The sequence below is a fragment of the Ammospiza nelsoni genome, chromosome 8 (assembly GCF_027579445.1).
Source record: "Ammospiza nelsoni isolate bAmmNel1 chromosome 8, bAmmNel1.pri, whole genome shotgun sequence".
In the NCBI taxonomy this organism is placed as follows: Eukaryota; Metazoa; Chordata; class Aves; order Passeriformes; family Passerellidae; genus Ammospiza; species Ammospiza nelsoni.
In genome coordinates, this window is record NC_080640.1 from 21,135,911 (window position 1) to 21,149,738 (window position 13,828).

The 13,828-nt window shown below is 36.5% G+C and overlaps 1 protein-coding gene across 2 annotated transcripts in view; it reads left to right on the forward strand.

Moving 5' to 3' along the window:
- ADK (adenosine kinase) overlaps window positions 1–13,828 on the forward strand; it is a 266,529-nt gene that overhangs the window by 187,344 nt on the left and 65,357 nt on the right. For both annotated transcript variants that reach the window (XM_059477017.1, XM_059477018.1), the window contains exon 7: window positions 2,083–2,253. In XM_059477017.1, the coding sequence (XP_059333000.1) occupies window positions 2,083–2,253 (171 nt within the window). The remainder of the gene's footprint in view (window positions 1–2,082; window positions 2,254–13,828) is intronic.

The following is a 13,828-nucleotide window of genomic DNA, read 5'->3' on the forward strand; positions in this document are numbered from 1 at the left end:
CAAGTCAATTTAAATACCTGAAGAGAGGGGCTGAATTAAGTTTCTTTAAATCAATGTCTCTTCAAATCAAATTTTATTTTCTCCCTACTTTCTGAATTCCTTTGTGTGGATTGTACTGCTACAATTTTGTTTTGCAAAAAAATGTTATACTTGGGAAAGAGTTGTCATACAAAGAACTCTTAATTTCTAGATGTTTTAATGTCAAACAGTACTTTAAAAGAATATAAACAAACCCATGGAAGAATGCAATTAAATGGCAGAAGTGATTTTTAAGAAACCCAGAAGACAGAGCAATAGCCTTTGAGATTTCCTGGCCTTTACTTTGCAGGATCTAAAAAGCAAACTCTCCTATCTGTGTCTCAGCCCTTTTATGATGCCTTTACAAGGAAAAGGGAGTTGGATGCAGGCCTGAGTTAGATCTCATGGGAATAGTGTTCTGTACCTTAAATTACAATCAGATGTGTTTTACTTCAGATGAAGTTTTCAGCCTAAAATTGGTAAGAAGCCTAATTATTTGACCAGGTTACTATTTATGTAGACCACTCTAGAGCTATCTGTCATTTATCCAGAGCTGGCAACACATCACCCTTGAAAGATTTTTATTTTGTGTTAGGAACAGTCTTTTTAAAAATCCATCTCTCTGTTCATTACATAAAATACTAAAAGATGGTAGAGTTTGCTATGGAGATTAGAAGTTATAGAAACTGTTCATTTTAATTCTTCTGAATGTAAAATTAGCAAAGAAGCTTGGATGTTTACAGGCTTCCAGTCCTTCAGAGTGCTAACTAGCTCCACAGCATGCATAGGATTCTTGTGCCCTTTGGACTTAGGTTGTCAACTAGCACATCGTGCCCAGATTTTGAAATCAGCAATGTATCTTTGAGACTGGAGAGTGTGGAGTAAGGAGAAATAAATTGATATACTCTCAAAGTAGCCTTTAATCTATAGACTGATATTTTCTAGTGATTAGAATGCCTAAAATGATCTGATAACTGAAGTATGCAGGATGAAAATATAGCTATTCTGTGATTCAAAGGCATAAATTATATGGATAAAAACTGGAAAATAAGACTGTATCACTATTATATCTTCTGGAGTGTCATGGTGGTGATGTTATAGATAGGACTGAGATGGTGTTTTATTTGTCAGACCCTCCTTAAAGTTATTTCTCACTGTGCCTAGACATTACTTCTGGCCTTAAATTTAACACTTGCTGCTCATGCTTGAAAATTGCTATTATTTACTGAGTTAGGAGAACAGTTAGTAAAATAAGTTTTAGAATTATAAAAACAAAACATATAGAATTTGTTTAATTAGTGCAAGTCTAAGCCTTTGTTTAATTAGTAGATCAATAAAACTGTAGGGGATCTTTACATGGCTCCTGGAACATGTGTGGTTGGGGTAACCATCTCCAATGCTAAATTCAAAATGGGAGCCTTGTTCTTCATAGGATCAGCATTCACAATTTAGTAGACAAATAGTGATTTGTGGAAGCTGATACTTACTTAAATATGAATGTTCTGAGTGAAGGAAAGTACTTTTGGAAGAAGGGGGCAAATAAAATCCCTACGTGGAAGCATGAAAATCCCTGAGGTTTTTTTCTGCAAAACAGTAGCAAGTGCTACAAAGTCAGCATTTCCAAGGCCTTTATTGTAAACAAAGTACTAATGTTTATGTTGGGGATTTCATTAGTCTCCTAGCTGTGTAGAGAGCCATGAGACTGGACTGTGGAATTAAGCAGCAGAGTCTGATTGACTCTAGTACTATAAAGGGACATTTAGAATTATAATACATTACATTTTAAGGTATGAACATTAGTCTTAGCTGCCATGGGAAAGTGTAGTCTATGGAATGCAGAGGTAAGGAGTTAGATTTCATTTTGGAAGGCTGTGATGCTAGGCATATGCAGATTTTTTGTCATGTCTTTAATACCTTAATGGAAAGGCAGTATTTCCCAGAAGTTTTTATGTGTGCACGTGTATGACAAACGTGGGCTGGGAGAGACTTTACAGAAATAGCATGCTTCATGTGGTACCTAATATAAAATTAGTAACATACATTGATTTGTTTTGATGCTTGCAGGGATTCTTCCTGACAGTGTCACCAGAAGCAGTATTAAAAGTGGCTGCTCAGGCTTCTGCCAACAACAAGATCTTCAGCTTGAATCTTTCTGCACCATTTATAAGCCAGTTCTACAAAGAACCGATGATGAAGGTCATGCCTTACGTGGATGTTCTCTTTGGAAATGAAACGGTGAGTCTTGAGAGAGTGATGGAAGGATTTGTATCTCTTGCACTTTGGGGTTTGTGTCTCAGAGCCTGCTTCCCCAGGACATAGCCTCAGGCTGGGCCTCAAGGTTGGATATCAGGGAGAATTTCTTCACTGAAAGGGTTGTCAAGAACGAACTGCCCAGGGAGGTGATGGAGTCAGCATCCCTGGAGGTGTTCAAGAAAAGTCTGGACGTGGCGCTCAGTGCTGCAGATCCACTGGTGGTCAAAGGTTAGACTTGACGGTGTTGGAAGTCTTTTCCAACCTTAAGGATTCGGTAATTCACGGTCCTTTTTTTTCATAGTGGGAATCTGACCATGAGAGATGTCGTTAGAAAGTTAAATCTGTGGTCACTGGACTGGGATATTTCAGTAGATACCAAAGATGTCACTTGACCTGTTAGAGATTTACAACTTGCTCATTCTAGCAGGAAACACCCAGCACATTGGTGCTGTGTAATAACTGTCCATGTGCCTAATGTCCTCACCCTGAGTTTAACTCTGCTGCAAGAAAACATAGGAAGGGCTGCCACTGAGCTCCTGTAACTCAATTCCTTGCCCATAGTGCTGCTATTAATAGCATTTTCTCTGATGATGATGACTCTTCGGGGAGAAGTGGGAGGAGAAAACTAAGAAATAGAGAGTTGTTTTAAAAGGTTCTCATTGATTTTATGGTGGATGGACTGGTAGCCCATCAGAGGAAGGCTTATCTTTGCTGTGTAAGTTGGCAAACAGATTGCATGAAATTCTGCCTGGAAGTATATGTTAATAGACCAAATTAATTCAGGTTTCCCTCATCATTTTTGATTTTTCTTCACTTTAGAAAGTGTTCTTAAATATTTATTAGTTTTCTCAGCAGGAAAAGGTTGAAAAAAGCCTTGAAATATGTGACACACCTAAATGAAATGTGGGTTTGTCACTCAAGATAACTACAGGAGTAGTTACAGGAGTACAGGAAAATGATGGAAAAGCAACTTACTCCTGTGAGTGGTTATTCCTGATTGGGACAAAGGGACTTTCACCAACACAAGTCAGTTGTTAAACTATTGTCCGCATGTCTACATAGGAGCTAGCATTGTTATCTATACTTAAATACCATATAGATAGGATTGTAAAAATTAAAATATTTATTTTTAAAACAAAGAAAATTGCAATGTTTTTAAATGCAAGGGCTAAGGGAAACCCTTTTAACTAAAGTTAACTGTACAGAAAAAGTATTTTCCAGGCATGTTCTTGCTATTTCCAACTGTTACCTTTGTACATTTTTCTTGATACAGTCCTCACAAAGATGGTATTGAGTATTTTTGTTAAATAGCAGTGTAATCTCGACACAAAATCCTGCCAGACTTCACAGATTATGTAATACCAAGTCTAGATATTTTTAGAGTTGAAGAGCTTCACAAAAATTTCTGGGATTAAAACTTGAAGATCTTTTATATAAATATTACTACACTGACCTATTAGGATAATTCAGATCAGAATGTTTCATTAAGTGCTATTTTTCAGAGGTTGTTACTTTTTGTGCATTTGTGTTTTATATAAGCAGTAGCCCATGATACAGGTGACACTCCCATTTCAGAAATTTTATTCAGACTAGATTATTTTCCTCTGTCATTTGTTTATTATGGTATTATTCACCTGCTGTCAAAAATATTGTGTAGTACTGTTGTGTTTGTTAAAGTTGAAAGACTCCCTGCATTTTCTGTATGTAATTTCTGAAGCATTTTGGTGTGTTTCAGGATAAAAGACTATAATTTAAACTTTAGTGATCATCCTTAAACTTGGCAGTACAATATATATAAATACTTCAGAGTACCAGCCTCTTTGTTCTTATGCTAATCATGAAAACATGGTCACTTTTTAGTCTCAGCTTCCTGCTGGCTGTTGCTGCTTTGGAGTTGTTGAAATGCTGCTTGCAGTGGTTTATTGTCTTGCCTTTCTGTGTGATTTGAAGCCATGCTCTTGGCGTTATGTACTTCTAGTTTTGAGGAGCTTCTGTGTCTTCTCACTGTCAGTGTTTCTGCTCTCTGTGTATGGTTTCTGATAAAGAGTACTTGCAAAACTCAAAGCTCAGTCTGACATGTTCTGCCTTTGTCGCTTCCACCCTTGGTTTTGGTGCTTTTTCTCTCCTCCCATGTGAATTTCAGCTACAAGCACATCCAGGGGATTTTTTTGTCTGTGTATATCTTGATGGGCCATGAACCTCTTCAGCTGGCCAACACCAAGTTTTTGTCCATTTGGTGTGATTCCTTTTGCTTTATGCTTCATCTTCCATTAGTGTAAGTGCATAAGTTAACAAATAAGCAAGGCATACTAAGTTGTGTGGTTGTTACTTCATTAGTACAAACAATACTTTTAGACACAATTTTATTCTTCCCTATATTTATCTTCACATTCTAGGCCAATAAAATTCTATTGTTAAGCACTGAGCTGTTTATTTTTTTAACAATACGAAAACATCCAAGTACAGCAAAATTCCAAATTGCTGCCATTCCTAAACTAAAAACAATTGGCAAAGTGATTTTAAATTACATCTTCTACTTAAAAATTTACATCTGAATGGAGATTGGTTATTTCAAGTTTCAGCCAGATGGTAATTAAAATGGGCAAGTTATAAATCTCTCAGAATAAATATTCTAGTTTTGAATGTAAATGCCAGCATACCCTTAACTGCGGTTTAGACACTGAATGCTGTGGTAACAACTTAGTATATATATCCATTTCAGTGTATTAACTCGGTGACCACTGGTGTTTTGATAATTTATTTAAATCTCATTTCTAACCTACCTAAACATCTTGTCTTGAATTTTTTGTATTTATTAACAGTACTTCATATAACAAATTTAGTACAGAACATTCAGAAAAGGAATAATTATATGGTCATTGCAGTTAACCAAGTAGGGCCATTCTGCAGTCATTATCTAGCAATACATGACTGAAGAACTTGATTATTGTCATTGCTTTTAATTTTTATTAAATTAAGGTTTTTTTAATAGTGTCATTTTGCAAATGGTTCTTAGCAGTAATACCTTCCAAGCTACCATAATCACTGGATAATTAACCTGCCAGGATTAAGCACACTCTACTTTGCCTCAGGATGCTTAACTCTCAAATAAGGTCAATTATCTCCTGATGATAACTGCTTTGTCACAAGTTGCTGCTTAATTCGGCTGTAAAAGCTCACCTTAGAGTACATATTTTACAACTTAGAGTAACTTCCAGTAACAGGGTGGTCCAAAGAATGAAAGCTTTGAAAACAACACCTTTACACAGAGCTGTAGAAAGGTTCCTACACAGCAATTATTCTAGGCCAGGAAAGGAGACTAAATTTGTGTGTATCACTTTCCATTTTCCTGGTTAGGGCTAAATGGTGATGTATATTAAATATGTGACCCATCAAAGTCCATAATGGATACAGGAATTTGAATTAAATTTCCAGTCACCCCAAAAGATGTCAGTTACAATGGCATCTCCTCAGGGAAGGAACTTCCTTGGGGGAACAGTCTGTATATTTTTGCATGTGCACCTGGCTAGCAGTTTCTTCAGGATTTAAGGGAGACTGCAAGGTTTTTATATGATTGATCTTCACATCTGGCACCAGTTCATGACTCAAAAGAATATTTGTTGATATTGATGTGGTAAAGATCTTTTGGGTTTTCTTGATATGTGTAGGCAGGGCATCACTGAAAATTTTTAGAATTTAGAACCTTTGGAGTTACAGACACATTGAACTTTTTCATCTGGTGCTTTACAACAAAAACAGTAAACCAATGATATAACTGGTAGTATTCAGTGTACAGTGATCCATAGAGGTTGAGGAGCTTTTGTAGAAGAGAAATTGTGAAATTTTTTTGAAATACAAAATAATAAAACAAAGATAAAAATTATTCTTTAAAAATTGATCCTCTTTGTCTCTAGTGTAAAGAGCTGTTACTTCTAAACACTCAGTCTCTGAACAAATTAATTACAGGATTATAAGCTGAAGTTTTGCAAAGACAGAGCATCTGTGATCCCATTGTGCAATTGCTGCTCTTGTGACAGCAAATGTGCTGAAAAGAAAGCAGGTTGTGTACAAGATTTGTACATTTTAAGAAGCAATGACAATAGGTTGAGTCGTGGTTCTAGAATTAGAAATCCCGAGCTTTAAAGAGATAAATGCCTTTGGAATAAGATAGCAAATGGGTCTTGTCATCATTTCCTCTTCACAATTCTGCTGGAATGGTACATTGTGTCCCCTTTGTTTAAAATATTTTCAGTTGAGGTATCAAATACCAACAGAAAGATCCCTACAAATGTAAGTGGTTTGAACAGCAACCTTTAATACCAATTTTAAGTCTTTATAAAGGCGAGTCTCTTGAATTACATGGAAAATTCTCTTCAGTGGTGATGAAAAATATTTAATATAAAACTGAGGGGTTGGTGGGATTTTGGTGAGATTATGGTGAGATTAATGAACTCCTTATTTTGAACTTGAAGGCAGTCTGTAGTTTTGTGCTTGTTTTAGCTGAGGGAGGGAATGGAAATACTGATAAGTTTTCTAGTATAAACTGTGTTCAACACACTAGGATTTACACCTAAATGGCAGTTTCCAAACAAATTTGTCTATTCCCTTGCTGTAAGCTCTCAGTCCACATAATTTGATATATTACATATTACATACATGATATGACACTGAGAACAACCTTCAGTTCCACCTGCAAATTTCCTCTACTGCATTATTACCTGGGATCGGATTGATACCTGCAGGGTTAGGAATCTGCCCACAGCCCAGAAAAATCTTGAATGAGACATAATCGCTTTTGTAAGATAAATGAGCTTCATGGTGATTCTCTTCAAACTAGTGTGCATTCATAATGGCATAACAATTGATTTGAATTTACACAGTGCAATTCCTGCTGTTTCTAGACCCAGCACATGGCTTTCCACAACCATGAGAGTTCTTTTACACTGGTGAGTTGTCTGACTTTGAGGAAACCATTAAGAAGTAGGAGTCAGGAGAAAATCAGATGGCAGATGTAATTTGGTGTAGGGAAGAAGGGAAATAAAGTTTGACTGTCAATAAATAATGAAAGAGAGACCAACATTTCAGTCTGTTCTTCAGTATCAGTTGGGGCTAAGGAGTGAGGAACGTGGCAAAGAATCGCTGGTCATGCCATAAATATCACTAAGTTGATGTTTCTGTTTGAAGTATTTTCAAGTAAGCATTTATAATTATTATTGAAAGGCAAATAATAGATGGTATTTCAAACAGGGTATCTTGAAGAGACTCATTTTAGTACAGCTGACTTGCATGTATGTTATGTAAAGAGCCCTTAAGAAACATTTTCTTCTTGTCTTACTGCACCTGGTCTATTTTGAGAGGTTATAGTCAGTCACTGGTTGTTGGCATGCTATCATCCTTAAGAGTTCAGCCTTTACCTTCTACATCTCTGTTCACTTGGAATTAAATTTTCAGAAACAGTAATCATCTTAAATGACATTAAGTTGGGTGTTAGTGTTTTGCATTTCAGTTTATATACTGATTTTTCTTTTTTGTTGTGCTTTCAGTTCTCAGAAACTTGCCCCACAGGTGAGGGTAATTATCTTCGGTTTCTAGGCAGGGTGAGAGACTGAGGTTTGCACAGTTCCCTACAGGGAGTCTGTGCTTCACTTAAAAATCGTAGTCAGATATTCTGACCCAGTTTATTAAATACACATGGGAAAAAATTTTGTAAGGAGACATCCCATCTTCCCTTCTATTTTAACAGGTAGAGGTTTTTAAGGTCAGCTGCTGCTGGTGTTTGCTTTTCCAAACTGCAGTAAACAGATAGGATTTCTTTTTATAAATCTTACATTTAAGATTTCTGCAAAGCCTTATTAAAAATTGTAATTCTGAATGGAGGGAATTAGAAATTGTAATTCTGAATGGAGGAAAAATAAATACTATTTTTGTTTGATGTCTTTGTAGAATTTTGATGCCCTTTTCCTGTGATAGATGTTGTGTTTTCAATTATAGGACAGCTATGGTGTTGTAATATTGCTCCTTAATTCATAGAATTAACTTTCTCAGTAGTGGAATATCTAATAAATTGTGGCCATCTGAAAAATGAGAGGGTCTCTAGCACAAGGGAGGTTGATAATGTCAGTGGTGTGTTGTAAAGATGTGCTGTGGGAAGGATGCTGAAACAGCCCAAGGCTATTTCAGCTACAGACACTGAATCTCTTCTCTCCTCTTTTTTTTCCCCTCCCATGTGAACTGCAGTGGCTCTCTAAGATAAAATGCTTTTAAATCATTTCCCAACCTTGCAGCCGTTTTTGATAAAAGCTCTGTTATCTGAAATGATATGAATCACTGTGGAGTTAACCATACCTTTTACAACAACATATTTTGTTGTGATTCATTCTGTCTCAATTAATCATCTTATTTATCTATATTGTCTCAGCTGCTGCACTGAAATTCATGAGTAATAAGCAAGTAATTATTTTAGTATAGTTTACCTAGTACATCATGAATGAAAGGAAAATTGAGAGCCAAGTATTTAAATTTATATTTAGTGCTGCTTTCAGCTAATGTCTAGCTATTTAAGCAATTTAGGCAGCCTATCTCGAAAAATGTCTTTCTTGTTTCCTGTTATGGGAAACAAGCAGGTATTTAGAAGCAAAGCTTATACTTTCCAACAGACTTCATTTCTTAAAACTAAAAATATTTTCTGGTAGTCTCTCAGAGTGCTTAGGGATATTTATCCTTCCTTATGCTATGCAGTGTTGAGATACTTTCAAGACTGTGAATACTGGAGAACATGCAGCACAAGACAGAATGTCCTTTGAGAGAGGAAAGCAGATTCCACGGTTTTTCAGCAGCTTGTGTTTTACTGACAATGATTGATAACCCTTTTCACTTTGTAGCACGTCCCAGAGCATCTCATAACACTTCATAAACATTAAAGCTCAGAATAAACCAATAAGGTGGGTGTGTAGTCTTGACTGTTTTACAGGTGGACAATTGAAAGGTTATTTGCCCAAGGTCATACAGCAAGAGCAGAGCCAGGAACAAGCAAAATTGAATTCTAACTTTTTTCTTCAGTTAAGTGTCCTGAAATGTGTTCAGCTGCTGAATACATCTTGGACAAAACTCGCCTGTCTTGAGGAAAGAACCTGCACAATCTGGCTTTCAGTTTTCACTATAGTATTAACATATGTCTCTGAAAGTCTTTCAAAGGTAAACTACATATGCCTTTTAATTCTCAGATCACTAAGGCAAAAATGTATAATATATAATATCTAATATATAATTTAAGAACTGTAAAAATAAGAGTATGAATAAAATTGAGTTACACAGTTGATATGAACAAGAAGAAGAGAAGCTGAAATGCTCACAAATGCTTCATTAAACCAGTGTAAATTCAGAACTTTTCAATTTTACAGAGATATTTGCAGATAACAATGCAGGTGAAAAATAGGTTACAATAAAGCTTTGTTTTCCAATCCAGCTAAAGTTAATTTGATGCCTGCTCATTGCAAGCCCTGTTTGGGGCAAATATAGCCAGTTGCTGATTCAGAAGATTAGGTTATGCTTATGGCAACATGTGCTGGAGATTCTCCCCCTGTTATAGATAGTCCTTGCAGTGGATTGTAGGGCTGCAGTGCCATGTTATCCCCATGGATAGCATCTAAGTGTGAGCTGCCCTTATCACGTGATGTCATCTGCCCCCTTTACTCAGATGAACAATTTTACATCCAGAGCAAGAGTGAGTTCTGTGGGCCAGACTGCTGTTAATCACTGAGCTGGTCCAGCTTTCTCAAACAACACAATCACTAGATCTGATTAGATGAGAGGGTAATGCATGGTGGTACAAAGGACTTTGAAAGAGAAAGCATGATAACCTCTCTGTTTCATCAGATATAAGCAGCCACTGCTGTTAGGGTCTCCCAGACAATACAGCAAAGAAACAATTATTGACTGACTTAAATGTTATTATGAATGGATAAGTTGTAAATCAGCTGTAAATGTTCTTGGACAGAGGTTTTTATATAAATAGACAGTTTTTACCTAAAGAGTATGTATTGATGCTTCCTGTGCTTATAAATTTGAGTCTGAACTAAGGTTCTTGAAAGGGGAGGAAAGGGAAGGATAGTTGAGGAGACAGTAGTAGGTCCATGCTGATGTTCAGAATCTTGAAAACATGGTTTGGGGGTTTTGGAATAGAATTGGCAGTATCATTATTATGTTAACCTATTTTTCTGTACTATTGCATAGCACTATTTTTTCAAAACTGCAGTTTCAGCCTTGTTCTTTCTGTCATGTTATCTTTCTCTGTCAACACCTTCCTTCCCTCTGTTTATATAGCTCATATAATATTTTTATTCCCTCAAGAGAGTTTCACATCTCATTATAAATCTATTAGCTAGTTTCATTTTTCTGGCTTGCTTCAACAAAGAGCAAAATTAGGCATTTGAACCCTCTCTTCCTTCCAATTAGCTATATAATCTTCTGTTACCAGGATTCCTTCTGTAGATTTTATAAGAATAAATTTAATCCGCTGATGTTGCCTTAAGACTATTGAAAAGTTGCTATGTATAAGTAAGTTAATGAAGACAGATTTTTCCTTCATGTGCTGACATAAACACTGAGGGTATTTAGAATGGACATATACTAAACGATTACTGATTAAAGTCTGTATTTTTTTAATTATAATTTTGAGTTTAGGCAGTGATGTTAAATTGAAAACTAATTGTGCATATATTATTAAGCACATGCAATGGGGCATAAATATATGTAAGGGTTGCAAAACTATTTTGCTAATTTAATTTTTTTCAGAGTTTTCCTAAAAGCAGGAAATAAGCTTGGAAAAGAAATAGAAAAAGTATATTGCAGCATACCTGATATATTTAAAAGATAGATAAAAGCATCCATTGTTTTCCTAAAGGCATTAATTGATCTCTAAAACCTTGCCTTATTTATAAACTTAGGCCACCCTGTTTATCACGCCTTTGGGTGATAATTTTGCAGCCACATCAAAGTGTGTCCTTAAGCTGTATTTTTAGGTTTGATGGTCATATTCTGACTTGAAAAAACATTTGTTTAAGTACTGACCTATCAGGGAAGAAGTGTGGAGAAGTTGCTTTGCTGTATAAGTTTTTTGTTCTAAGCTAACAGAACTTATCCCTCCTAGTCATTGCATTTGGATCTCTTTTAGTTCTCCAGAGAAATGTTCCATTAAACCTGTACTTAAGTAGTACTACTGCTAATCCACATGTGATAAGTAACATTGTCAATATGTTGCTCTTTAAGTCCTCAAACCCTCCTTTGACTCCTCATATTCTGTGTCCAAACCAGCAGCATATGCAATCACTTCAGAGAAACAAGTATCCACAGGTCAGTTCACTTTCCATGCTGAAGTGGTTGCCAGGTGCAGGAGCTTCCCTCTAAAGGACAGAATTGTAGCAGTTTCATGACTGGGACAGTACAACTTTTGAAATACAGAAAGCTGTCTGTTTGTTGGTTATGTTTCTAATGGTGTAGAGGGGAACCCCCTATTCTGAACTTGAAATTCTAGGAACAGTTGTGTCCATCATCTTCAATTTATGTTCCCTGAAGGCTATAATTTCACAAGTGGAAAGTTTCTTTCTTCCCCCATGGCTAAGGAGGACTTCCTCTCCACTCTTGCAAAGGAACCAGCCATCAGCATCTGCTTCTGGTCCTGCCAAATGAGCTGGGCTGGAGCTCAGCCCCAGCTGGGCTGTGCTTTCAGCAGGAAAAACCCTTTAGTGTAGGAGAAACTCACCTGAAAGCAATGGCAAGGGGCTACACATTCCAGAGGAAGACCCTTAGGATTCCCAGCCAGCCTTTGTGGTACTTCTCAAGCTGTTTGGCTGTTGTCAAGGTATAGCCTTGCTAGCTGAATAAGCTGTTTGAAGATGTCCTAAGTATTTCTGGAGTTAGGAATTCTATTTTAAATTTTTCTGATGCTGGAAAGCCATGGATCTCAATTCAAGGGAAATTCACTGTCTTTTCAGAACTTGGGAAATTCTGCCTCTTCATCTTGCTATTATTGTCCTGTGAGTCTAAGCCAGTCTGCAGGCACCAATCAACAGCATTTCTGTTCATTTCTCTTTGTCTGTGGCTGCCCTTATGTAGGATTCTGTTATTGAGAATCTGAGAGGCCAAGCTATGGACAGTATTTTTGATCCTATGTTCTCTTTAGGATCTCTTTTAATAAAGCATATTTCTGCTCCAGAATTCCTCTGAGAACCCAGGGCATGTTTAACTTGTCTGTCAGACTGTTGACCTCTCTAAGGTGTGCAACAGTCCTTTAAATAAAAAAAAACCCAGAATTCTCATGAAAAATTAAGTGGTAGCCATAAAATGTGTTGTTGTGGTAGTCCTGATTGCTCTGCAAGGAGGAGCTCGCTACAACTGGAAAAATATACGAATTTTCATGGGATCACAGGTATCCTTTACCATCAGTTTACCTGGTTTTTCTTAACCTCTTTTGAAATGTGGATGGGCAGTCAGATGGTCTTAACACACAATATTTGCTGTATGTGTTATTTTGGAGCAGCTATGATTAACATGTCTTTTTCCTCTTGTTGGAATTTCTACTAGAGCAGGAGAAATACATCTGTGAGTGGTCTTGGACACATACCAGTTTCAGATAAATGGATCAGTCAATTTAAATTCTGCATATATAGTTGCCAAACACTATGCATTTGATTTGAACATCAAAGTAAATGCCAGATTTGGATGGAGCTGCATCTTGGTATATGTGAATTACGATAATGAGTCAAACTACTGAATCTCACTGCTCAAAAAAGAACACTCATCATCTGGAACCAAATTCCTTTCTTCTAGAATCTAAAGTCATGAAAAGAGCTGAAGAAGTACATAGCCTTATGCTGCCAGTTGTAACCCATCTCTGAATAAGCATTACCTGAGAGGTGGGTGGGCAGGCTTAGGAGCATTCTAAAGTGTGGAATGGTGGGAGGTTGGACCCATTATTTAGACCCCTTGAAAACCCTATGTTTCAGGAGTCCATATTAACTTTACTTGCAGATGAGTTTCTTGAATATTTCAAACAAGAACTCTGTGTCCCAGGATGAGTGGTGCCTGTATATATTTCAGGTGGAACAAGCTAAAATCAAGATCAAAGTGTTAAGGGTGTTAACATTATCTTCAGCCACATTCTTGGGATAATTTTTAAGTCTGCAAGGAAGTGACAACATAACCTATCCCAAAGTTATTTTTTCATTTATGGTAAAGATATCAAGTATTTTAGGGGAGGGTCTTCATTGTAACAGACTTTATTAAGGCCGTAGAGATTCATTTTGTACCTCTTCCATTGGAGTTGATTTTTTTAGGAACTTAAATGTCAATTATCACCTTTTAACCATGCTTAACCTCTGCTACTCTTAAGAAGGTTTCTCTTTATTGTTACTTGAATTTGAAAAATGCATTGTGTAAAATATTGCAGCATAAATTAACAGAAGTTACCTACTTTGGAAGACATTTGCATAGATTTAGTGGGAAGAGATCAGGTAATGGATTATTGAACAATGTTATTAGACCAGGAAAATGCTTAATT